Source organism: Fundulus heteroclitus, chromosome 18 (assembly GCF_011125445.2).
Source record: "Fundulus heteroclitus isolate FHET01 chromosome 18, MU-UCD_Fhet_4.1, whole genome shotgun sequence".
Taxonomy (NCBI): domain Eukaryota; kingdom Metazoa; phylum Chordata; class Actinopteri; order Cyprinodontiformes; family Fundulidae; genus Fundulus; species Fundulus heteroclitus.
Window position 1 is genome coordinate 8,330,567 of NC_046378.1, and position 27,500 is coordinate 8,358,066.

The following is a 27,500-nucleotide window of genomic DNA, read 5'->3' on the forward strand; positions in this document are numbered from 1 at the left end:
ATGAAAACATGTCCTCCGGTTTGATTAAACGGGACTTAGCTCCTCTGCATTAGCAATCATTTTCACACTATAGGCCTGGAAATATGCATTCATCTTTAGAGTATTAGACTTCCGTCTGTGTAGAGAAAAGCAAGGCTTCTCATCTTAATCAAGCATCTATGCTTAACCAATTATCACAGCATGGCCTCTTTGTTTATTAAAAAAAAAGAAACAGGTTCACTTTTTGTTAAAGTCGGTTAAAAACAGTACTTTCCAAGAATATTAAACCCCCATCAATGTTTTCACGTTACAACAGAAACAAACATCATTGTATTTTTATTGGAATGTTATGTGATAGAACAGCACAAAGTAGCACATCAATGTGAAAGAACATGGATTTGTGGTTTATTGATAATTTATCAAATAAAATCAGAATACTGGCACGCATCAGTTACACTCCACATCCCCCTGAACTACCCGCTGAACACACCATTCCCTCAGTGAAATATGGTGGTGGAAGCATGAGGCTGTGGGATGCTTCTCTTTCATAGGGATAGGGAAGCTGGGCGGCGTTGATAGGATGATGGATGGAGCAACATACAACGGCAGTCTTGGAAGAAGAGACAATTGAATGGAAATAGATCAGTGGTTATAAATGTTGATTAGATTTCAGGACCCACTTATCAGCATTGCCACTACATGAACCTCTAAAATGTATTGAATCAAAAGAAAACGACCTCAGACACTCAACCGGTTGCATCATAATTAAATCCAATTAAGACAAAAATGTAAGCCTTTTTATAACAGAGCCATCTGTGCTTTTCTATACAAACACAACAAAAGTGGAACTACTAATGAGAAAGACAATCCACATTTCATATGGCCCGGATCATACCTTCGCTTTGCTAGGCTTAGTTAGCCTCTGTAAAGAGATTTGGCAGGTTTTCTACTAAGGTTTGACAACACACTCACACTACAGGGCATCATTGCCATCTACTATTAACCAGTGTATAAAAGCTCAGTTTGATTCAATTTTGTAAAAAAAAAAAAAAAAAAAAAATTCCCAGACAAAGGCTTGCAACAGAGTGGGACCTGGGACCTATTTTCCGATTTCGACTGACCAGTTGAGAACAATTGGTTCCAATCAAAGTATAATGGCGTGTTAAAATGGTCCAGTTAAACACCAGATCTAAATCAAAAGACACATTCTGAATGAGTTTGGGCTATTATAAAAAGAAAAAAATGGACATAAATGTCCTTTACGTTTCATTTTAATCCTGGCAGCTAGCTGATCCCACATTTTGTATTCTTTGTACTTTGCAAACTGACCCTTAAAAAATTCAGGAATAGAAATAGTACCAATCAACAACTATGACAGAGAATAAAATCCAAAAACCTTAGAAAAGATGTTAACTGCAACAGCTAAAATGACGAAAACACAATCTCAAAACTATTCAAAAGCAGAATCATAAGCGACGGAGAGAGAGTTTAAGAAGAAATGTTGCTAACAAGTCAAAAAATAGTGAGTGCAAGAAGCTTTAGGAGAGAAATTAGATATGATTGGTGGATTGTGAGGAGGAATGGGAGACGTATCTCTTCCTTTGTGAGCGCTGATTACAGTGTCAGATCACAGACAGTCCTTAATCACGAAGCGCGCGGCCGTTGACTAGCTCTCTGCGACAGAAATGTCATCAGACAATTATTTTCATACACCCGGGCCAATTTGCAGCGTAATTGTCTAGCTCTACTAGTTAGGTGTGAGTTCATTCACTTTGGAGAGTATTTTGTCTTGCATATAACGAGAAAGTTTGCAGGTAATTGCAAAAACAACAGGAAAAAGATTTCGGATCAGTATAAGAAGGAATGCAGACCCATAAAACTGCAGAACTCTCTCTCTCTTTCAGTTTTTGGTTGCAGCTTCACCCACATTTGCACCCCCCCCCTCTCTGTACATTCTGGAAATGTTATGCTATGAGTAATAACAGAGGATATAATCAATTTCCTGCTCTTTCAGTTTGCCAGTTTGCCAAGCTGACTGATGTCGACAGCCAGCCGGTTGTTAAAGAGATGAACGGGGATTTGCCCTAAAACAGGTGCTTAAATACACATCCTAATCCACAGAATTAGGTTTTACAAAGACTGGAAATAAGACACAGGGGGAAAGTGGAATCATGGTGAGGCCTGTTTCACAGCAAAACAGCAAACTGTAGCCTTTAACACCATATTCTAAAGATATAACAGAGGGGGTTTAAAAAAGAACACCCCTGACAACAGAAAGTCCAGATTTGCTGTAGGATCAGTCAAAATGTGACTTCACAGGACTAAAAATTGATCCAAACTGATAAACTGAACTAAAGTAAACGGTTTAACAGCTTAAAAGTCTTATAGCCTGATGATACTAAGATTGTTCACACATTTCAAGGAGGTGATGCAGTCTGCTGGAACTTTTCTAAGGGAACAAATTGTACAAAGTTTCTGCTTCTGATCAGAATCTACAGCACCTGCTTCACATCAAAAGGACTTAACCCACAATTTTTTCGGACTGATTTCTCTTAATGTATTTAATTACTTGACGCAGTATTAATAATTAAAAATCAACTCATGTAGCCATCATTATATATGTTTTGTCAGTTCAAATATAGCCTGGTCTAATAGGCAAATGAGAGGCAGCTGCAGCAGGGGGCTGCAGGTGAACGGCTGCACACCCCCAGCTTCACAGCAAGGTTAACCAAGCCTTTTCACCGTGCTCCAGCTGGTTGCAAAGGAAAATCAGATCACACTCACTCAAAAAAACGCTGGGGGAAAAAAAGCTAATTGAAGGGCCAATCTCCTTATAAAAAAAAAAACAGGTTTCACAATTTGTCCGAGAGCAAAAATAAAGCAGCCAGAAGAGCTCCTGCTAACTGAAATTGGAGACCTGTGGTTTATTTCCATGGTAACTCCAAGGAGCTGTGTTTTTGAAGTTCCTGCTGGGTTCTCTTTATAAATCCTAAACTATTCGCAACAACGACATTGTTTGATTGAATGAAGAAAGAAGCTTGTTGTTGATCCAGGGAACATTCATAGAAATTCTTCTCTTTCAAGGAAAAGCCTTTTTTTTGTTCACAACAGATGATAACATCCAAGTAGTGCATAATTGTAAATTGTTTACTTTTTTCAGGGGGGGGGGGGGGCATTTTCATTCATCCTCATTATTTTCCGACTTTGTAGAATGAGCTGCAGCTCTGAGTCTTTTGGGGCGTGTCTCGATCAGCTTTGCACATCTACAGAGGGACAACCCGAGTCAGATTAAACAGAGAGCATCTGTGAGCAGCCGTCTTTGAGTCTTGACCTGGACTGGTCCATACTATGCAAACGTGTTCCTATATCTAAACCATCCCAGCATTGCTCTGGATCTACGTTTAGGTTTGTCCTGCTGGAAGACGATCCTCTGCCCCCGTCTGAAGTTTTTTGAAGCCTCCAACAGCTTTTCTTCTATAGCATTTCCATCCATCTTGCTATTAACTCTGACTCGCTTCCCTGCCCCTGGTGAAGAAAATGATTCGTCCAGCATGATGTTGCCACCTTGGGCTGCACCAGGAAAATGGTCTTCAGAATGATATTTAGTGTCAATTGGCATTTTGCATAAAGTCCAAACACTTGATCTCAGCCGACTGAAACATCTTCCACATGTTGTTCCTACATAGCTGATGGGAAACTGCTAACGGGACTTTTAGTGGCTTTCTTTCAATCGTGACTTTTTAATGCCACTCTTCCACAGAACGGTCTTTTGCAGGCCGCCACCTAAAGGTAAAGGTGGAAACATTGTCCCACCTGAGCTGTGGATATCTGCAGCCCCTCCAGAGTTACCTTGGGCCCCTTGGCTACTACTCATATTATTGCTCTTCTTGTGTGCCCCGTGAGTTCGAGGCAACAAAGACATTTGCAAGGCATTGTATATCCCCAGTAAGCTTTTGTAGAAGTTGCCACCACTTAAGAAAAACGGTGCGTACCTCACTGTAAATTTAGTCATCCATGCATTAATCTGTTACAGTGCGTGATTCCATTTTGGAGCGACTGGGGACAAATTGCAAAGATCTATCAGCCCCGGCCATAACACAAGAGGCCAAACGGCGAAGGACGAGCTCTGGCCGAGATCTGCAGGTTGCTCAAATGGAGATGAATTGTTTCCTCGGAGAGAAAATTGGGTTTGAGCGGAGCTCTGTCAGAGCGAGACGGGGCTTTGTGCCTCGACTCCGATGTACGTGCAAAACGGATGCATCACCGAAGAGGGGAAAGTGTGTGTACGCACATAAAACACCGGACTAAACAGGACCACCGAATGCAGCGCTCTTATGGGAAAAAGGGGATTTAAGAACCGGCATATAAAGGTAACTTTACAGTCGAGGGAAAATAGTTGGACGGAGAGGTTTGAAATCATAGGATGGTTGTGACTATCAGCGGCTGAGCATCTGTCAGGAGCTGTGGACGTTTGACGACCACCCCACGGGGTCACAGAGAAGACACTGAGGCGCATGTAGGGTCTAACATGCCCCCTGCAGTCCACAGAGGGTCACAGTTTATAACAGAGAGGACAGGAAGAAAAAGCATCCTTCACAGACCCCTTCTGCCATCTCTCGCAGCCTACCTCTGACCTCTTTCTCATTGATCCCAAGAGAGGCGCCATCTAGTCGCTTCTATAGATTTTGATTCTTTCTGTCATGCGTCTTCAGTTTTTTTTTCCCTGTTTGGATAAAAAAGGCCATCCATGCCTGGTTTGGCAGACAACAGACACAAAGGTGGGGGGTCATACACAGAGACTTCACTCTCTGTCCATGCAGCATCGCCTATGGATGTTCCTCTATTGTGTTTTCAGTGCCTTTTTATTTTTATTTTTTATTTTTTTTTTAAAACCACACCAAAGATACCACTGCCTCTTCGTTCCACCCTTTTAAAATTTTCCATCATCCCTCACGTTGGTTTCAAATGCCGTCGAGACGGGCTGTAATTTGCAGCTAGTCATTGTCAAGCCCTCGAGTAACAAATCTGCCACAGAAGCAATCGAGAAAGCCCGGGCTTAAAACCTCCTCCTACGATGGGTTTCCAACTGCAGCGCTGGCTGTCGGCGTTGGCAAAGGGACAACACAGAGATGTGGCAAAAGAAAGATGGAAATCTGTCTTCAAACACGCATCGCTGATTAGTTTTACGTAACTATATCAGTGTTTTCAATGAGAATGTGTTGCAGGAGTAGGTGAATTCTTCTTCTTATTTTTTTTTTTTTGTTGAGGAGGAAGATGCACTCGTTTTGAGCACAAACCCGGCGCCGCTGCGTTGCACAAAGCCGCGCGGGAGAGGTAACCCCGAGGTCGACTTGTGAGTCAGCAGAATCGATCTCTCCAAGTCTTGATCCTCAAAGAAAGTCAGCGAAGGCAGCGGTTATGAAGAAATGCACGCAGCTAGGACAGGTACATCCTCTGATCCTCTCACCTCCTGTCCATCTCACCTCCCACACCCCACCACCCATCAAACGGAGAACGTGGACGTGGGAGGGGAACGTGCGCGGGGGGGTTTGTGTGCATGCAGGAGCAGGAGTGGGTCGGTGTGTGTTTGCTGTTTATTCGCCTTGCCTCTCGTGGAGCCCTCTCCCTCTGAATAGGCGCGGAGCGGTTTTATGAGCCCTTAACAGCCAGCACTCAGGCCAGATGGTGTGCTTATCAGCTACTCAGTGTGTCTAAGTGTGTGTCTGACTGTGCACGTGTGTGTGTGTGTGTGTTTGTATGTGGTGTCGGGGAAATGGCAAGAAGTAAATATTTGTCAAAAGCTAAGAGGCATCTGGTTGTCTGGGGGACCTCTGAGTAAAGAGACTGTTGCTTTAATCAGGCAGAGTGCTCCCAGTTACACCGCTGGACATCACTTTTAGACAGAGAGAGAGAGAGAAAAAACGCTCTGGATGTTTTAGGCTCTTTGTCACTGATTAACTGAAAGGCTGGCTCTGAGTTAACGGGAAATCTGTACGCTCGTCTGTTCTTTCACTTCATCGGGCCGGATGAGCCGGTCTGAGCTCATGTTTATGGTTGGACTCCCTGACAAAGTAGTTTTAAAGTATTATTATCAGAGTTCCAGATGAAGCTCGACTGCTGATGCCTGTTGCCGTCCTGCTTTCTACGATCGACTCCCAGAGAGCCATAGTGAGTCTGCTGAGCCGCCCATTCTCATGCACGTCGTTTTACTGACCTGACAGATCTTTTCCCTTCCCTCACCATGACATTCGCTGTCTGTCCTGTAACCTGCACTGCGCCCCCGCTCAGATACACAGAGAAAGCCGCTTGTGTTGGGAAGGCTAGTTGAAAGATAATATCTCTAAGTCCGAAAACATGCATTTTAGGTACCCCCACAACTCCAAAATTGCCCTCGCACTGCAAAAACGGATCTAAAAATAAGCAAAATGTTCCTAAACATAGTGTTTTTATCCTTGAGTTGAGCAGGTAAATAAGATCATCTGCCAATGGAGTGAGTATTTTGACCCCTAAATTAAGATAATTAGACACCCTGCACTTAAAATAAGATGCTGGAGATGAATTGTTCCTATTTTAATTGGAAAAATCTTATTCTGTTGGCAGATCATCTTGTTTACCTGCTCCAATCAAGAACAGATACACTAATTTTAAGAAAATTTTACTTATTTTTAGTTCTGTTTTTGCAGTGCAGGTCTGCGTGTCAAGTTCTTTTTTAATCTGTGCAGCTTCCCCACTTGAAAAAGGGATGGACAAATGCATGCAGACTTTTATAAACAGGGTTTCTACTCAAAGGACCACGCAGTTTTCCTTCTTTTATCCTCCATTTATTTGGTGAATGACAGGACATGTGCAAATTGGTCCAGAAGCAGGTAAAAACCTTTAAACAAGCCCAAAAAGAAGAAAAATAAACAATTACTAAACCATAAGTTAATTTACTTAAATTAATTTCACTTAAACTACAAAGGAAATGGTAATCTATATAAACAATACAAAGCAAACCACTGTGAATCAAACCCACAAAGTAATCAAAGTTAAATGAACAAGTAACTAAACTTAAGTTCTTTAACTTTAAAATACATTTCGTATAAATATTTACAATTACATTTATTTAAATATACAAATATCTACTTTTCAATATTAGTCATAAATATTTATTTTATAAATATAAATAGCTTCCAGTTGCAAATCTTTCTTAAATGATGCTAAGTTAATTAATAGGTAAACTTAACATCCAAATCCACTATTCAACAACACAACAATCAGTGCAATTATAAAATCAATTAATCAATCAATCAATGCCAAACTTCTTTCACCACAATCCACCTCTTCAGTTCAGGTGTTGCTGTCAATGGGTGTTAATGAGCTGGCAAATCTGGAGGCCCTGTTGGAGGCCCTGTTGGAGGTACCTTGCAGTCTGATTTAATAGACATTACAGCTTGTCTTACCGGCTGCCTCTCTGCTCGTCTTACAGATTTGTCCTCCTCTGCACAAAGTGTCCAGGATCTCTGATCACCCAAACTTCCGTCCTCTTTGTCTGTCTGGCTTGCTTTCTTCTCTGCTCTCTCTTCCTTGTTGTCCGTCCCTCTTTTAAGTCCGTGTGAAACACAGTGCATTTTTTTTTTTTTTTTTTTTTTTCCCCCCTCATTTGACTTCACACCTCCCACTCGATCTTTCCATGAAACACTGGGAAGATCGCAGTTCTGGTGCCTTTGGGTACATCTGGAGTCTTATTCCTCTGTGGTTTGACTTTCTGTTTGTTCCTCCACAGGTATTAAGACGATGAGCCTCCTAACATCCCTGTGAAGAATGGTGGTGTTAATTTTATCCTTCTTTGGTGGATGCACTGATCTTTGCTTGACATGTTTTGTTATAGGAGTGCAACAACTTGGGACAACCTGGACATTTACGTCCCTCACAACACCCTTCTTGTCGGGATTAGCACTTACAACTTTGCCCAGCATAAACTGTCCTCTAAGTGCATTTTGGTCACACAACCAGACAATGTCCCCAACAGCAACATTCCTGTGGGAAGTGTGCCATTTACTCCTCACAAAAAGGTTGGGACCAGCCAGCTGCCTCCAACTGTTCCAGAACTTAGTAACCTCATTTTGCATAGCTCCAAGTCGTTTGAATGAATAGCTGGAAAAATCAAACATTTTCACATCACTACTCTGAGATGCCCGTCCGAGCAAAAGACTGTTAGGTGTGATGTACTGAATACAATCCTCTCGACTCTGTATTCTGGCATCGATTGGGCGCTCATTTGCAAGATTGGCAGCGTTATATAGAGTTGTGTGAAATTCACTGAACGTTAGTGCAAATTCTTGACCAAGACTCTGGAAAGCTCTTTTCACAATTCCAACAGCAGCTTCAGCAGCTCCGTTTCTATGAGGCGAGTCTGCGGGAAGGATCTTCCACACCCACTCAGTCCCGTTCTTTGCAGCAGTTTCTTCCAAACTTGATATATTTTGGGTACCCAGATACTTGTACATCTCGTCCAAAACTGGTTTTGCTCCAATAAAATTGGTGCCTGCATCAGACCAGATTTTCTGTGGATGACCTCGGATTGCAGTAAATCTCTGATAAGCCATCAGGAAACTTTCGGTGGAAAGCGAGCTTGCCAATTCGGTGTGAATTGCTCTACTGGCCATACAACAAAAGACGACTCCCCAGACCTTAATTGTCACCCTTTTTTTCACGTCATCTCTGACATGATAAGGCCCGAAGAGATCGACTGAGGTGAACTTAAAAGGAGGAGCAGGCTCAGCCCTCTCAGGTGGCAAATCGCCCATCACCTGCTGACACTTCAGAGCCCGAGCTCTCCTGCAGACCATACAGCTGTCAACAATCTTTTGGGCTATCCTCCTTCCTTTTACAACCCAGGCTTTTTTCCTCATCCTCAGTAGGGTTCCAGCAACTCCATCATGTGCAGCATTATGAGCTTCTCGGCCCAACAGTGTTGACACCCAGGCATCATGGGGTATGATGGGAACTGCAGCTCTGTCCTCTCTAAAGATCTGTACTCTGCCGCCACAGACTAATAATCCAGACTTTTTCTCTTGATAAACCACCAACCTATCTATGGTTGTTCTGGGAAAGTTGGCACTCATCTGAGCAGCAAGAAAAATGTCCCTGAGAGCATCTTCTCGTTCTCTCACAGAAATTACCCCTGTTGAGCAGACTGCCTCCCACTTTGGTTTAACTGCAGCTTGATTTTTTCTAATGAATCTCTTTGCCGCTCTCCAAACCCAGGCAACTGTCTTGACCAGTCGTGTTAAACTACTAAAGCGACAAACATCCACCAGGTTCTGTATGGACACAGATGGCCGCTGCTTCTTTGCCAAGGCCTCCGTTTGATTTTGAGGTAATTCTTGTTTGAGCTCTGATCCCTTTATCCTAGTCCTTGTGGTTACAGCAATGAATGCCTTCTTTTGCAACTTGGTGATGTTTCCTTTTGCATCGATAGCAAGTTGTTTAGATGATTTAATTGGCCACTTTTCAACTGGAGATTTTAGAAATGCTGGGCCTTGTTGCCACTTAGAGTCAATACCAAGATCTTGAGGGCTGGCTCCTCGGGTAATGATGTCAGCAATGTTTTGATTCCCAGAAATCCACCACCAATCTTGGATTCTTGTGTTGCTCTGGATCTCTCCAATCCTATTTGCAAAGAATGATTGAAAACCATAGCTTTCTCTTTGAATTGCTCCAAGAACTGTTTGGCTATCAATAAGGTGATACCACTTCTCAACTTTGATTTGGCTGTGCATTTCAAAGTACTTTTTTAAACGTGATGCAAACACAGCTCCACATATCTCTGCTTTAACAGCCTCACCTTTTTGTTCCAATGGAGTAAGCTTAGCTTTGGATTCCACCAGTCTAATGATTGGATCTTGAGCTGAACCCCACCTCAGATACAACACGGCTCCATAAGAATATTCACTTCCATCTGAAAACGTAATTGCTAAAGGGTCACTGCTGTTATGCAAGGGAGTTAATGCTCTGCCAAACTGGATCTTACTAAGCTGAGTGTACTCTTCAAAGAGCTTGATTGCATCTTCTCTAAGGTCACTGGAGAGTGCTAAATCCCAGGTGTCTTTGACCTGGTTACTCACGTTCTTTGCCTCTTGGAAAGCTTTCCGCACTAGGATTGCCCCTTTCTGTTTTGCAGGAGTTACCAAGCCAACTGGATCGTATAGACCAGACACCTGACTGAGGAGCTCCCGCCTTGTCAAAGGGTTTGGTGTTTGACTTCTGATTTGGTCCAACTGAAGGTCTTGCCCAAGTCGCATCTTCTTTTTCCTCTTTGAAAAATTTATGCTGACCATGACATGAAGTTTGTCCTCCTCCACAATGTACCCCAGGCCGAGTGCTTTATTGTCCTCATCCTGCATTTGGTTTGGTAGAACCATGGTCTTTACCTTCACTTCATCCTGCTTGTCGTTCCTCCCACTTTGCCCAGAAAACACCCATGGTTTGAGTTTGAAACCTCCAGCTTTGAGAATGCGCTCCACATTTTCTGTGATTTCCTTTAACCTGACTGGGTCATTGTGGGACGTTAGAATGTCATCAACGTAGCTATTATTCTGAAGGACTTCCCTCTCTTCTTTAAGATGAATAAATGAGGGTAAACTTGCAGTTTCTCGCATCGCCACCTGTGCAATGCATCCTGCAGGTTTATCTCCAATGTTCACTCTTGTAACTGCATAATCTTCAACTTTCTCATCCTCAGAATCACGCCAAATAAATCTGTGCAGGTGAACTTCTCTTTCTTCCAGCCAAACAGAGTTATACATTTTCTTTATATCTCCTAATGCAGCATAAGTTCCCCCTCGGAACCTTAATAGGACAGCACGGATCGGGTTTAGGACATCTGGGCCTTTCATCAGCAGGTCATTCATACTTACTCCTTTAAATTTCTGACTGCTGTTCCACACAAGTCTTACAGGAGTTGTCACCGAGTGCGGATTTGGAGCAATTAGATGGCTTACATACCACACTGGGCCGTTCCATTTCTTGATTGCTTCTTCAGACAATTTAATCGCAGCTCCACGCTGAAGCATGTCATGCACTTGTTCAGTATAAGCAGCTTTCCAGTCAGGTTCTTTAGCCAGTTGTCTCTCTGTTCTAAAGAATGTAGCTTCGACTGCATTTCTGTTGTCTGGCAGGGATGCTGGATCTTCTAACCATGGGTATCTAGCGTGCCAGTGAGGTTCGTCTGTGTGGCTGTCTCCTCCACTGTAGGTGAGGCCTTCCTTCACTACCTCAAGCTCCCTTTCTTCAGCGAGCGTCATCGCCTTTCCTCCTGGCTGACAGTTGCCACACCGACAACCTCCACACTTGGGTTCACAAGCTGTGCCAATACTGTCCCATTTCCACCACTCCAAGAAATCTCGGCTTGTAGTTGCAGTCTTTGATGCCTTAACTTGGATGGAGACCTGATGATCTAATGGCGGATGCTGTGGGATTTCATGAATGACTTCTTCATATCTCACAGCAGCTGTTCTCATTGACCTTGCAAAATGTGTTTTGGTTGCATGAGCTTTCATGGCAAGTTCCTCAAACAGTTCGGGGTGAGTTCCTCCAACCACCTTTCCTAAGGGCCCATCCCACAGTACAAGGTTCCCCACAACTCTAATTCTCTGTGGTGCCAACTGACCTTCTCTGTGGCTTATAAGTAAGCTTATTTCTCTGGGTCTTACAAGTTCATCCAGCGGTACATCTGGAAAAAATCTTTGCAGCTGCTTTGCCTTCACATGCTTATGAATGTCTGCAATGCTGTCAAGTCCATAACAAACAAGCTGGTAAGGTTTAAGGGTGCCTTTGGAGGTTTTCACACGAATCTTTAAGAGGTAACGTTTTGTCTCCACACAAACTTTCATCCCTCCAACTCCATGGACAATGAGCGTGATCTCCTCACTTTTGAGATTTAATCTGCTTGCAGCCTTGTGCGTTATGTAATTTGTATCCGACGCTAAATCAATTAATGTGCCGATCTTTTGTCCAGCATTTGCAGTAACTTCAAGAAGCATCATCAACACTGGCAGTTCCTGCACTCCACTATCCATCAGGAGATTTAACTGATTCTGAGTTGTATTAAAAACCCTAGAGGCAGTATTTGAAAATACATCTCTGCAATGTTTGGCCAACTCGGGAGACAATTTCTTAAGAAAATCTTCTTGATCCTCAGTATACTTTCTGCTACTTTTGTCTTCTTCTGGCCCCATTCGGTTCCTCCTCTGGGCTGTGTTGCTTTTCTTGGCTTCAGCACTTGGGCATAAATAGTAGTGATGTGGATCATCTCCACTCCTGCAGCTTTGATTCTTGCACAAAAACCCAGGTTTGCAGTATGATTTGTCCTCATGTATTTCCAAACACTTACTGCATGCTCCTACCTTCTTAACCGCAGCTCTTTTCTCATTTAATGTTAATGTTCTGAACTGTTTGCAAAAGTAGAGTCTTTTCCTGTGTTTTCCATCGCCACAGACAACACAACTTGCAAAGTCATCAACTGCTTTGACTGACTTGGTTCTGGCGTGTCTTTGCTCCATTCGGGTCTCTCGTCTACTTGAATCCTCCTCTCTCAGTTGCTCTAGTTGCTCATAAATATTTTCTTGATCTTTCAGAAATGCAAGGAGGTGATCAAACCGATTCTCTGGTACCACAGCATTCCTTTTATCAGCTGCATAAACGAGCCACTCCTTCTTTAAAACTTCAGGAAGCTTCATTTCAATTGACTTTGTCACCAGAGGGTTTTTAATGGCGCCGGTGTTTCCAAGGTCACTTAAATCCTTAAGAGCTTTTTCAACAGCTTGAATCAACTCCACGATTCTTCTTGGCTGGTGACCTCTAACTGCAGGAATCTTCTGTAGCTCTTCCACAATTTCAATTGCAATAGCTGTCTGATTTCCATAGCGGTTTTCAAGGATTTGAAAAATATCTTCTGGAGTGCCATAGGAGATTAAGCGGAGGTCTTTTGTGATTTTCTCAGCTAGACTGTCCAATAGCTGTGCTTTTTTCACCTCCTTTGAACCGGTTGGTTCTCCTTGTTTTTGAAGTGCTTCCCAGTCCCTTTTCCATCTGTAAAAGTCACGTTTGTTTCCAAGAAACTTTGGTAGCGATGTTGGTTTTAGCTTGATGATTGGTAAGGAATAATTTCGGGACATTGCAATTTGCTCCTCTTTTCCTTCATCTTCTTTTAGCTTTGCATGAATGAACTCTGCTGTCCTGGAAACCAGCTTGGGGACCCTGAGTTCCAATCCTCCCAGCCGATCTTGGATTTCATCCCGTCTGCCATGAGGGATCCATCTTTTCCAGTGAGAATGAGCTTCTTTTGCAACCTTTAAGAGTTCCTTCAGGTGGTTGAGCGTGAAGTCGTATGCCTCCTTTTCCACTCCTGGTCTGATAGTGGCGGCATGTTCACATTCTGATTCTGCTGCTTGAAGTGCAATTAACAGTTCAGTCCTTCCAAAGGTTCTCCACAGGGTTTCCTGGATTAAGCATTTGATTTCTCTTACTTTTGCTTCACATTCCTTTGCAGTCTTTTCCAGATCAGATTTCTGCTGTTCAGTCACTGCGGCTTTGTCATCTTCACCCAATCTGGATTCCACTTCTGCGATGAGACTTGCTTCCAGATCATCATTTGCTGCCATTACTTTCCCAGCCTCTATGTTGAGCTTGTGGAAACTGTCCTTTAATTCCTCTTCAGTCATATCTTCATGCATCCGAGTTATGTTATTGATCAATCGAGTCAACGACCTCTTTGCTGTCGTCCTCTCCATCTTTAGTTCTTCAACAGACTTTCCATCAGCTGGTTCTGCCATCTTTTGAATCAGTCTCAGTTGTTCACAGATCAGGGAAACAAATGATGTCAGCAACTGTCTTCTCTTTAGCAAGATCCTTCAATTAGCTTATTTATTTTTTCTTCAGCAGTTTATGCCGGTTTTTACTGTCAAGTTCTTTTTTAATCTGTGCAGCTTCCCCACTTGAAAAAGGGATGGACAAATGCATGCAGACTTTTATAAACAGGGTTTCTACTCAAAGGACCACGCAGTTTTCCTTCTTTTATCCTCCATTTATTTGGTGAATGACAGGACATGTGCAAATTGGTCCAGAAGCAGGTAAAAACCTTTAAACAAGCCCAAAAAGAAGAAAAATAAACAATTACTAAACCATAAGTTAATTTACTTAAATTAATTTCACTTAAACTACAAAGGAAATGGTAATCTATATAAACAATACAAAGCAAACCACTGTGAATCAAACCCACAAAGTAATCAAAGTTAAATGAACAAGTAACTAAACTTAAGTTCTTTAACTTTAAAATACATTTCGTATAAATATTTACAATTACATTTATTTAAATATACAAATATCTACTTTTCAATATTAGTCATAAATATTTATTTTATAAATATAAATAGCTTCCAGTTGCAAATCTTTCTTAAATGATGCTAAGTTAATTAATAGGTAAACTTAACATCCAAATCCACTATTCAACAACACAACAATCAGTGCAATTATAAAATCAATTAATCAATCAATCAATGCCAAACTTCTTTCACCACAATCCACCTCTTCAGTTCAGGTGTTGCTGTCAATGGGTGTTAATGAGCTGGCAAATCTGGAGGCCCTGTTGGAGGCCCTGTTGGAGGTACCTTGCAGTCTGATTTAATAGACATTACAGCTTGTCTTACCGGCTGCCTCTCTGCTCGTCTTACAGATTTGTCCTCCTCTGCACAAAGTGTCCAGGATCTCTGATCACCCAAACTTCCGTCCTCTTTGTCTGTCTGGCTTGCTTTCTTCTCTGCTCTCTCTTCCTTGTTGTCCGTCCCTCTTTTAAGTCCGTGTGAAACACAGTGCATTTTTTTTTTTTTTTTTTTTTTCCCCCCTCATTTGACTTCACACTGCGTGAGCATGGATGTTGGTCCCTAAAGGTTATCAGTTGTTACAAGGACATAGGTGATGTCATCTGGGCGTGTTGTAACTCTAAAGCTCATTGCCTTGCCTTAATTACTCATAATGCTGAAACAGGAGGAACTGTCGTTTGAATCTGAAGCAGGGTGTTAAATAAAGGCAAGCGAAAACACTGATATTCCTATTTGAAAAATCCTATTTTTGGAAGGGATTTCTTTTTATCTTCCTCCGCCTAAGGGACTTTGTGACCTTAAAATCAAATTTCAGTAAAGGCGTAACTACCAATCTCAGCTCCCGCCGGCAAATCCACCATCGGATCAGACCAACATTATTGTATTGCTTTACTCTCGCTGCTCTCGTAATTGGATTTTTCCAACCAGCCAGCGGCCATTTTGCCCGTAGTAGCCAGTTTAGCCAATGATGTGGCCAAAGCTTCCTGGTGCTTATGTCGGTGCGGTGTTAAGTGCTCTTCTGTTTACGAGATACTATCTCATGCTGCTTTTGGTAAAAACATCAGGCAAACATGATGCAGTGGAGATAGAATTTCCAACTGGTTTCTTAGTTCAGTGAAAGTACAAATGAAAGCTGGAACTAATGGCCATTTCTGTTGCAGTCTCCTTTGCTCTGACAATCTTTTAAGTCAGATCTAACATTGGTCTGGGCAGAGCCTCTTGTCTTTGCTTGGTCATCCCCCAGCAGCAGCAGTCACATGACCCGCCTTACATACAGCTGTTAAGCTCTCCTGTCCATATCACTGAGCTATATAATACACTGGAGTGCTGATTTTGCCGAAAAACTGAAGTCACTGGCCGCCATCTTGCTACTCCCTACTCTCACAGAATCCCATAGGATTTGCTTGCAACAACAAGCAGTTTTCTGGCTATGTGAAAACGTTTCACAGGTAATTCTACAGTCAGTGGATGTACTAACACTATTAACTACTAGGAAATTAGGTGCTGAAATATTTTACATGTTATTCATATTAAATATATATATATGTATATATAAGTATGTGTATATGTATATATGTATATATATGTATACACATATGTAAATATATGTTTTTGTATATTGTTATTTATATATTTATAAATGTTAAACATATATATTTAAATGAATAAAATGCAAAATATTTCAGCACATGACTTTCTCAGTACTTGATATTTTTAGAACATAACATAAAAGCATATGGCATTTGACATTTTAAAAGTCTTAAGCCCCCCCTGAACATGAGAAAATCCTCGTTATTCGATGCTGTAGCGCACATATTCCTAGTTACTGGGGGGAAATAGGGAGTACCAATATGGCGGCTGGCGGCTTCAAATCGACTCGTTCAAACAGCTGGTGATTAGCACTCCAGTATATTATATAGCTCAGTGGTCCATATCCTAGAAAACCTCTGGGAAGCTTGATAAAACATTTTTCTGTAAGTGCGTGGGTTAAAACCGTAAAACAGGTGTCTGGAGGAAGTGTGCTCCAACACCCTCGGAGTCGGACCCGCACTCTCCGGGTGGCGACGTGCCCTCTGCGACCACGAGCCCCGCAAGTCAGCCTCTCTTGTTATGTTTGGATGCACTGCCAGTGAAACGTGGCCCACGAGGTGAGACAACCAGGGCAGTCACCATGGTAATGACCCATGCTGGACCGTCCCTCAGGTGGTCATCAGTTCTTGCTACCATGGCAACAGCCGTGGCTCCCTGTAGTCTGTGACGTATGGCAGGAAAAAACACAGACATGTAGTCCCGCAGGGGCAACTTACCTGTCTAGGAACTTGCTGGGGTGAAAGTGCATCGAAGGTAAGGTAGATGGAGGAGGTTGTGCTGCGGAACAGGTTATTTATTTATTTATTTATTTATTATGTTATGGGAGTTGAATAAATTATGCAAAATTATACCACAGGGGACGTATATTGTAAAAAAAAAATAAAAAAATTGAAAACTTTCTCTTTTAAAACAGTCCAGTTGTGATTTATTTTTGTTGTCATGATTATTTATTGTTTGATTAATTTGCAGAATTCGTATTGGTTTAAATGACAGTCTTAACCGTTCACCATCTTATAGTGGAGTGAAAACTAACCATCCTCCATCGGCGCTCCTAATTTATCAGGGACTGGCTGCATGTGAACAGGTGGGACTGCGCTGGTGTGTTGGTTCAGCAGCAGTGACCGTGGACAGATTGCGCCCTCTAGTGATGTTTTTGCGTCACTGGACCCGTTTTCATTGAACAGCACAGATTTTTTATTTTTTTTTGGTCCCGCTATCAGTCAGAGCGAGCCAAACACAGACACTTCTCCCCCTCTTGTGGTCACTTGCAGAGAGCAGTGACACAAAAGACTCAAATTAAAATTCTCACTCCTGGACTGACTGAAATATGCGAGAGAACAAATCTGGAGGTATAAGAAACAAACCAGAATCTAAATATATTGTAACCATAGAAAGGAGTTTAGTACAGATAGGACCCTGGATTCTGACAAGTCATAATACTTACACAGAAAATGATTACATTTAAATGGAAACTTGGTGGAAAATGTATCATTCTGTGTCATGTAACCAAACTGGAAGTGAAGGTACACGAAGACAGGAAGTGCAACATCCTCCCCTGAGTTCTGAAGGATGGGTGGAGTTCCACCACTTCCCACTTCATACTTCAACAAACACATCTGAAACCTAGCGGTTGCGGTCGCCGTATCATTTCCCACACACAGTGCAAGCCGAGCTGTATAATAACTCTGGTTATAATCTGGCATATTTACATTGTGGACATGAATGCGCATTGTCCCTTTCACAGGTACACGAATACAAGCACAGAGCAAATTCAGGCTGTAGGCCTACTGTTTCAACAAGTGAAGGCTGATCCGGCAGATGCTGTGTGCGTGTGCTTTGTGGTTACATTACACCCCGTGTTCCTGTAATTAACCCCGGCTGAGATGGATGCTCACCTCAGGGGTGCGTGTATTAGATAAAAAAAACCAACTGAACTTGTGTCCTTCATTACTGCTCCTTGCCTTTATCTCTGCCTCTGACTACAGGCCTATATTAGGTTAGGCAGCTGCATGCAACTGTGTACACTACATTAACAATCGCATCCAATAAGCAGAGCACAATATAGCCGACAGCTCATTAAGCCTGCAAACAGCCTCCATGTGACTAATCACTGCTTCGCTCCCTCTGTGCTGCAGAGCAAAGCCCCGAGCTTTAATAAGCTCCCCACCTAAAGTAAATATGATACCGGCCAGACGTTTCAGGCTCATGTTTGTTCGGCTGGTCACAGCTCACCATGGCTGCCCGCAATATAGAAGCCGCACAAGGAGATAGAGTAAATGCCAGGCTCCAGAAATAGAAGCAGCCCATTTGCTCTTCTCAGTGATGGGGACCGACAGATAACATTTACACCTGGCCCCGAAAAAACTTGGCCGGACAAAAACTAAGAGGGGGCATTTTCTTGAGAACAGGGTGGCCGTCGGGAAAAAAGGTCATTTTCACATGTTTTATGATGAAACTAACCCGGTTTAATGCCGATCCTCGTTTTAACCATACACCGTTGGTCGATCTGAACTACAAAGCGGTTTATCCTCACATATATTTGCAAACCGGAGCAAAAATGGCATTTTGCAGTGCAGCAGGTGAAACGGCCGGGTCCACTTTGATCGTGTTCTGTGATTGTGACACCCTTGAGATGTGCACAGCTCCTCTGTTTAAACCCCAGGACGGAGGTGATGACGAGGACAGAGGAGGGGCGGGAGGAGGGATGGAAAACGGAATTGGCAAGCCTCTGTGTTTCATTAGCAGCAGCTGGCGGCAGACTCTGCTATCAGCACGGACGCATGTTAACATGAACCCTACGGAGAATACGAGCAGACCAGTGGTTGGAGGAATCGGTTTTATTGTTTCTTTGGTTTTCTTATGCTGCAGCAGCTGCATTTGGTCTGCGTATCAAAGAGATCCACAGAGAAACCAGCAGATGACAGTAACCGGATCGTTTTTAGCTCAAATGGCCTTGAACGGTAAAACAACGGTTAGAGACTCAAAATGTCTGATTTTTCTCCATTCAGTGAATGCACCATCCCTAAGTGATAACCTGGTCCCACAAAAGTGTTTGCTTCTGATTGGAGAGGACTCAAACTTAATACTTTTCAGTATCAGTGAGAGTTTAAAACAATGAAATCCAAACAAAAGGTTTAAGAAGCTACTTAAAAGTTGAAACATGTCTGCCGTTCATTCAGGCTGTGAGAGAGTAGGAGAGAGCAAGACTTTCAGAGGATAACAGGAAGGTTAAACATAATACAGCAAAAGTGCTTTGGTATATCCTTGTGATTTCAAACTATGTCATGGATCATATTAAATTTGGAAACATTGGCAGACTTTGGGTAATCTCAAAGGTAAAGATGTAGATCCTGTAAGACATACATGTGGAGAAAGGGGTTTTAGTCATTTAGTGTGTGCAAACCATCCTAATTGGTTTTATAAGACATGAAAGGCAGCTCAAACTCACTCAGAGTAACACGGCTTCTTACATAATGTGTATTAATAACAATGGCATAATGATGACAAAAAAATAATTTACGACACTGTTATTATGCCTTCCTATATTACAGCTTTTAACCAGACACCAGGATTGCGTAAAACTGCTATCACCATGTCACTAAGAACTAAGAAAAAACTCAAAACAAGCTGCATTCAAGATTTTCCTCCCAGAATATGACAGATTCAGCCGAATTCCTAAATAGATCATTTGTTCTATTTACAAAAGAAAATCCATACCAAAGCCAGAGCTTACACACATACGGAAGAGAAACACTGGAGAAAATCCAATCATATCTCTCGCCTTTCAACATGTTCATCCCTGAACTTTGCACAACAGATAAAGCGGACCACACGTCACGAGCCCAAAAGCACGGGCCGACAAGTAAAATCACCGATTTTCCAGCAAAGCCTATCTTTTTTCCTTCTTCTAAAAAAGCTAATTTTGCTCAATTACTTGAACCCGCTTGTTCAATACAGGTGTACTGAGTGCAGAACCCATATTGATGTCATGTCTCCACTAATTGCATCCCTTTGACGGACCGACAGGAAAAGGAGTATTTTTTGAAAAATACGTTGAAAATCTGGTGGGAAGATCTACTCAGAACAGCCAGCCGTACTCACCACAGCTTGCGAGGCATCGTCTCTAATTATTAGGAAGCTGACCCGGTGCAGCTGACCCCTTTCCTCTCTCCTCGACCGTCCCTGTTCATCTACTCTCAGTATTCATCCCCCACCGCCACTCTAAGACAAATCAGATGCATGTGTTTGCACACACACACACACACACACACACACACACACACACACACACACACACACACACACACACCCATGCTCTGGCTGCGTGGACCCACCGGTATGATTATGCAGGTATTAATGAGGTGTTGTGTGTCAAATGAAGGCGGGCAGAGCAAAGGGATTAATGACAGAGGGGAGAGGAGGCAGGCAGCTGGAGAACTGAGCGAGGATGGAGGGAGAGCAAGAGAGGAGGAGAAGGCAGACAGGAAGGAGGAGAGAAAGGACAACACAGGAAAGAAAAGAACAAGCGGAAACCTTGAGACCTTTAAGTGAGCAATCCATCTGATGTCTGAGTTCCTCTGGCCTTCCACTGCCCCTGCTTTTATTTTTTTATATTTTTTGCCCTTCTCTTTCTGTGTGGCTTCCCTCCCCTGTGGATTCATCCTAGTACATTTTTCATTAAGAGTTAAGAAAACCAACAGCAGACCGAAGCTGGGGGTTTACTTCAGGTGAACTCTAAGGGTAACCAGAGCAATGGCTCAAAAGTGCTTTTACCATGAAATATGATTTTTTTTATTTTAAAGAACATTGTTCCTAATCTTTTTTTTAGACAATCAACAGTTGATCAGACTACAGATGTGACACCACTGTACGCCTCGGCTTCATCGCCCATCCACGCATCTTTTTTCAGCCTTTCCTTTCACCCCAGAGAAAGGGAAAGGCTGTTTTATTTATTACCTGGATCAAACATCTGGACCCACTCACTCACTCACTCACTCACTCGCACACAGAGCTGCGGCTCGAGCAGGAGTCACGACTCGCTCATTCATATTCAGAGCCACTCCAGATCGGGCACCTGGGCCGGGTGGGGAGACACCGAGGGCCCGTTTCTGTGAACCTGGTGAAACAAAACGAGCTCCACGCAGGGTTCCACACTAACGAGGAATCCGTTTTCTTCTCTGAGGCGTTGCGGTAGAAACGCAGCAGAGCCGAACATGCTGTGCGGCGGGGGGTTGTTTGTCCTTGAGAGAATTCGGAAGCTCGGTGCAGCATTTTAATAGTGTCTTATGACCATGTTCCAGATTATTAAAGAGCTTCACTTTATGCTGATGATAAAATCTTTAATCTTAAAGGTGTAAAACCTTTTAGACTTAGAAATACATCTACAGCATGGGCGTAGGTGTAACAAATCCCAGTATTGTCAGTGCATCTTGAGATTTAATTCCCTGTTGACACACTGAAAGTAAACAATGTTGAATCCGCTCCCACCCTGAGTCCTTGTGTAAATACAGCAGTGCAGCGCAGAATAGGAAAATCTTTAAGAAAACGCGTGGTCTGCCTTAAAGCTCGACACGTGCCTTGTTCGTTTGATTTTTGGCTCAGGAAACACGTTCTTAGGTTTGCACAAACAGCATTCCCCTCACATATTTCACAGATTCGGAGTTACCAGGGTAGGTTGTCACGGTAGCTGAAATCCACAACAGACGGCAAGATGCCATGTGAAAAATGGAGGCGTTTCACAAAAACATGAGAGGTTTGAATGTTAAAGGACAGCGGTGGAGGACGGTCAGTGTGGCCACTGTGTCTGTCTTTACACAGAGCGGTTTAAGTTGGGGGCACTGATGGGGTTAAAGGAAAAAAAGCCCCTTGCATCTCATCACTAGGGCAACGTCCCTCAGCATGGCTTTGTTTCAGCAAAGATGGGCAGTCCTCCTGAACCCTGTGCAAAGACTCATACGGCCGTGCGAGTCCTCCCCGTTACGCCACCTTTCACATTTGTGAACCGCCACCAAATCTAACATCCTCATCTGTTAGCAGCCGCCTATGAAACGAAGCCATGAACTCGGTCCAGCCAACCTGCGGCGCCGGAAGCCGCCCCGTTAGCGGTCTGAGCGAGGTCACGGAACGAGACTTCGGTGAGAACCAAAGGTGGTTCAGACCGCCGAGCAACAAGCAAATTAAGCCAGATCTAGAAAAGAGATCTGCAGCAGCCGTTCTGTTAAATGAGACTTTGTCTAACCCTGTGGGTGGATTTCTATTTCGGTAGCAGTGGGCGGCCACAATGAAACACCCATGCAGCATGCATGTGGGAGGAAAAACCACAACAACTAGAAGATACCCAAAAAAAACTGACAGCATCCTCGGTTGACCTTGGTGGTGTTTGAGCCGAGAACGAGAGTCTTGCTGTGACAGTGATGGCGAGAAAAATCCCCGATTCTCTCATTGGCGTTGTTAGAAATGTTGTGGGAGGGGGAGTGGTGAGCCTGCCGACGTTCTCTCTGTGCCTTCATGAGGGCAAAACACACATGACTTTTACCTGGCACGCGCTCTAGTGCCAAAAGCGAGAGGGGAAGAAAAGCAGTGAAGTTAGTTCTTCACCGAGGTGAGACTTGAGAACGCGTCCTACTCACAAGACTGAGCGCAAGCTTGTGAGTAGGACGTGTATATTGATTTCAAGATGTCTTTGCTGGTGGGTTGTCTGAGTAAAAAGAAATCCACACTAAGCAGACTGATGGGAATTTTGTCAGATGGCGGAAAGTGTGAAGTGAGGCGAAAAGATGGAGTGCAGCTTGGTCAGAAAGTTAGTCAGCGCTTTCTATGAGTTTTTCCCCCCAGAAGCACATCGCACCTGTCATGCTTCCTTATGCGAAGAAAATCAAACACACACTGAGGTCTTCTTAAGCATAAAAAAATCAGGATTTAAGCGAGGAACTTACCGGCCTTTCAACGCGGACAAAGTGGACTTGTCAATCCTGTAGAAGAAGTGGGAGAGAGAAAGAAAAAGGCAGACACACACACACACACACACACACACACACACACACACACACACACACACACACACACACACACACACACAAAACAGGAAATATTACTAAATTTCTCAAGACACCATTTATAAAACATGAGCTTCCATTTTACCCCAGTAAAACAAAGAAGGAAGACGTGCACTCAGGTTAAAATACGAGGACATAGATGTAGAACTCCGTCTCCATGGGGCCTTTTAAAACCGCTGCATATCTTATCTTAATTGACGCGTCTCCTCTCTGGAGCGCATGACAGGCCGTATAAATTTGCATGAGTTACAAATATCGCACCGCGGCCGCGCTGAACGGGTCACAAAAAGGGTGAAGATGAACGCCCTCAGTTTCCAAAAGGTGCGGCTGAGCCTGAAGCGCAGCGGAGTCGGCTTCACATAACAAGGTTACCTCTCTCCAGTCTGCTCGGACTGGTTTGGAGGAGTCTCTGTGTTTATAGGGGCCTTTTTTTTTCATTTGGTTCAGCACGCGCTGTTCATTCCATAAACACGGGAAATCAGGACACTGTAATTTTCACGTTCGGGTTCAGTTACAGCTTTCTGGTAAAAAACAAAGCAGCTCTTCAGTCATTCGTGTGTTTTTTCAGATCCCTCTCCTGTTGTACGCTCCCGTCATTTCTAATCTCGCTAATCGTGAGAGCGAACTGTTCTGTGTTGACGACCTTTATGGAAATAAACCCCCCTTGCATAGAGCCGCTAATGTCAGCGCTTGTTGTGAGACAGCGCAAACACACAAGGCGTGCCGTGTCCAAACTTTTACATCTGATTTGAATGTTTCCCACCGTGATGCATCACCAGGACATCAACATGCAGTGAGGGAGGTTGGTCGGTGACGTAATAACTCTTTTCATTATCAGATAGTCAAATTCTGGGGAAATACAGCGGTGTGAAAAAGTCCTTCCGTATTTCTTAGTTATTTACATGATTGTCACTGAAGTGTTTACGAACGTCCAACATATTTAAATATTAGTCAAAGACAACACAAGTAAAGACAAAATGCTGTTTTTAAAAATAGAAAAAGTGTTTGCTCCCTAAACCTACTAACTTAGCAGCAACAACTGCAATCAAGCGTTTGCGATAAGTTGCAGTGAGTGTTTTTCAGCGCTGTGGAGGGATCACTCAGCTTTGCAGAATCGTTGCAATTCAGCCACATTGGAGGGTTTTTCCAGTATGAACGGCCTTTTTAGTGTCATACCACAGCATCTGAATAAGATTCAGGTCAGGACTTTGACTAAGTCAGGAAGACAGTAAGTAGGTTTATTATTTATATTGCCCATTCACAACAACCTCAGGTGAGTAGGCCACTCCAAAGTTTTAATTTTGTTTTGCTTCAGCCATTCAGAGGTGGATTAGCTGGTGTGTTTTGGATCATTGTTCTGCTTGAGGTCCTGAACAAATGGCCGGAACTTCTTCTTCAGGACTTTTTGGTAGACGGCAGAATTTATGGGTCCATTTATCACAGCAAGTCTTCCAGATCCTGCAGCAGCAAAACAACCCCAGACCACCATTCTACCACCACCATGCTCTTTTTCTGAAATGTGGTTTTAATTATTCCTGATGCAACAGGACACACGCCTTCTGAAAAGTTCAACTTTTGTCTCGTCTTTTGTCTACAGAATATTTTCCCACAAGTCTTGGGGATCAAGATATGTTCTGGAAAAAGTTGAGACAAGCCTTAATCTTCTTTTTATTAAGCAGTGGTTTTGGTCTTGGAACTCTACCATGCAGGTCGTTTTTACCCAGCCTCTTTCTGATGATGGATGCGTGAACTTTAACCATAACTGAGTAAAGTGTGGCCTGCAGATCTTTGGATGTTGCTGTGGTGTCTTCTGTGACCTCTTGGATGAGTCGTCGCTGCGCTCTTGAGATAATTTTAGGCGGCCGGCCACTCCTGGGAAGGTTCACCACTGTTCCATGTTTTCACCATTTGTAGATCATGGCTCTCCCTGTGGTTCACTGAATCCCAAAGCTTTAGAAATGACTTTGAAGCCCTTTCCAGACTGAGATCTCAATCACTATCTTTCTCGTTTGTTCCTGAATTTCTTTGGATCCCAGCATGATGTCCAGCTTTCAGGGATCTGTTGGTGCTCTTTACTTTGTCAGTCAGCTTCTAGTGAAGTTATTTCTTGGTTGAGAACAGGTGTGGCGATAATCGGGCCTGGGTGTGGCTAGACACGGTGAACTCTGGTGTGATAAACCACGGTAGAGTTTTAACGGGGGGGGAAATCACTTTGGTAGGTTTGGATTTTTTGCTCCACATCAATAACAAAACCTTTATTTAAAATCTACATTTTGTGTTTACTTGGGTTGTCTTTGACTTATGTTTAAATGTGTTTGATGTTTTGAAATGTGTGGCGAACATGTAAAACCATAAGATATCAGAAAGGGGGAAGCACCTTTGTACATTTACTCTAAGTTACAGCCAGAGGGACAGTTCATGTAACTTATCGCTGCTGCTGCTGCTGCTGCTGCTGCTGCTGGTTAAGATCAGCACGATTTGAATGCATTTTTTTTATCTTTTGATGCTTCAGACTCCATTTGCTTAATGTCTCCCTGCAGTGGCATTAAGCTCTCTCAGTTGTATCAGAGTGTGTCGTAACATGTTACATTACCTTTTTGAAAAATGATTGTATGGATCTGTAGCCTACAACACATCAAGCTGTATACTTTGTCACGTTTAGAGAAAAAGTAGCAAACCAAGAAAATCTTGAGTAGGCCATTAAAAGATTCTAGCTCTAAAAATGTGTTTTAGCAGCACTGGTTTAAATCAAGTATTTTCATCAGCTTTAAATTAGGGTATTATTATTATTTTTTTTTAATAATAACTCCTAAGCTGCAGCTGTTAGCTGGGATTTGAAAAACATTGCTAATGGAGATACTCAATTACAGCTGTGAAGACAATTACCAGAATCATTATTAAGACTATAGTCTTTTCTCAAAAGATTATAAAGAACATAAAAGGATGTTTTATTTTATTTAGTTTACAAAATCGACACCAAATCGGAGACACAAGAGTTGGCATGCCAAGTTAACGGTTCTGACACTGATTGCTGTGTTCTCCTTTCAGGTGCTTTGCATTCCACATACAACGCTTTGTAAAGAAATTTGCATCCCTTTGCCTTTTCCACACATTTTCCCATTACAACCTCAGATCTTACGGACATTACAGCTTCAGAGAGTGTGATTTGTATCATAAAATCATAAATCATCATTATCATAAATCATAAAATAGTGCAGAACTGTGAGATGGAAGGAAAAGCACAAGCAGTTTTAGACTGTCTATATTGTCCCGTTTACGCCGATGCCCCAAAATAAAATCTACCGCAAATTTGCTGCTTTCACAAATTCCCTTATTCTTAAAATAAGACCGCCTGTGTTCAATTTAATCTCCGTACAAGCATTTTGTCCTGTGAATGCCCTTGGAGGTTTGCTAGAGAGCATTGGTGAACTAACGGCAAGGAGCGAAGCAGACAGGTCAGGGATCAGGATGTGGGGGAGTTTATAGCAGGGTTAGCTTAGGACACAATATCCACAACTATGGACATCTCATAAGGCTGTGTTCAATCCATCCATCCATTGTTTTCCGCTTATCCGGTGTCGGGTCGCGGGGGTAGCAGCTTCAGTAGGGAGGCCCAGACGTCCCTCTCCCCGGCCACTTAGGCCAGCTCCTCAGAAAGAATCCCAAGGCGTTCCCAGGCCAGCTGAGAGACATAGTCCCTCCAGCGTGTCCTGGGTCTTCCCCTGGGCCTCCTCCCGGTGGGACGTGCCCGGAACACCTCACCAGGGAGGCGTCCAGGAGGCATCCTGACCAGATGCCCGAGCCACCTCAACTGGCTCCTCTCGACGTGGAGGAGCAGCGGCTCTACTCTGAGTCCTCCCCGGATCACTGAGCTCCTCACCCAATCTCTAAGGGAGAGCCCAGACACACTACGGAGAAAACTCATTTCGGCCGCTTGTATCCGGGATCTCGTTCTTTCGGTAACGACCCAAAGCTCGTGACCATAGATGAGGGTAGGAACGTCTCGGATTTGGAGGCACTGATTTTCATCCCGGCCGCTTCGCACTCGGCTGCGAACCGCTCCAGTGAGAGCTGTAGATCACGCCCTGATGAAGCCAATAGGACCACGTCATCCGCGAATAGCAGAGAAGCAATCCTAAGGCCACCAAAACGGATCCCCTCAACACCTTGACTGCGCCTAGAAATTCTGTCCATAAAAGTTATGAACAGAATCGGTGACAAAGGGCAGCCTTGGCGGAGTCCAACTCTCACCGGAAACGAGTCCGACTTACTGCCGGCAATGCGGACCAGACTCTGACACCAGTCATACAGAGACCTGACAGCCCTTATTAAAGGGTCCGGTACTCCATACTCCTGGAGTACCCCCCACAGGATCCCCCGGGGGACACGGTCGAATGCCTTCTCCAGATCCACAAAGCACATGTAGACTGGTTGGGCAAACTCCCATGCCCCCTCAAGAATCCTGCTGAGGGTATAGAGCTGGTCCAGTGTTCCACGGCCAGGACGAAAACCA

General features: G+C 43.3%; 2 protein-coding genes and 1 long non-coding RNA gene across 12 annotated transcripts in view; all 3 read right to left on the minus strand.

The window, feature by feature from the left end:
- The window catches only part of rap1gap2a (RAP1 GTPase activating protein 2a), a 123,327-nt gene that overhangs the window by 78,680 nt on the left and 17,147 nt on the right, over positions 1-27,500 (minus strand). For 8 of the 10 annotated variants that reach the window (XM_036149437.1, XM_036149436.1, XM_036149433.1 and 5 more), the window contains exon 2: positions 22,868-22,903. The exons of 1 other annotated variant lie outside the window; for it this stretch is intronic. In XM_036149437.1, the coding sequence (XP_036005330.1) occupies positions 22,868-22,903 (36 nt within the window). Of the gene's footprint in view, positions 1-20,033; positions 20,106-22,867; positions 22,904-27,500 lie in introns of those variants that run through there. One more of the 10 variants, XM_021308760.2, reaches the window with a different exon arrangement.
- On the minus strand, positions 6,785-9,576 carry LOC118566654. The gene is made up of 2 exons (XM_036149442.1): positions 7,422-9,576; positions 6,785-6,853 (listed from the first exon to the last, which is right to left on the minus strand). The coding sequence occupies exon 1, from the start codon at positions 9,084-9,086 to the stop codon at positions 7,704-7,706; it is 1,383 nt and encodes a 460-aa protein (XP_036005335.1). The 5' UTR covers positions 9,087-9,576; the 3' UTR covers positions 6,785-6,853; positions 7,422-7,703.
- On the minus strand, positions 14,033-14,858 carry LOC118566655. The gene is made up of 2 exons (XR_004933186.1): positions 14,670-14,858; positions 14,033-14,101 (listed from the first exon to the last, which is right to left on the minus strand). It is a non-coding gene; the product is annotated as an uncharacterized LOC118566655 (long non-coding RNA).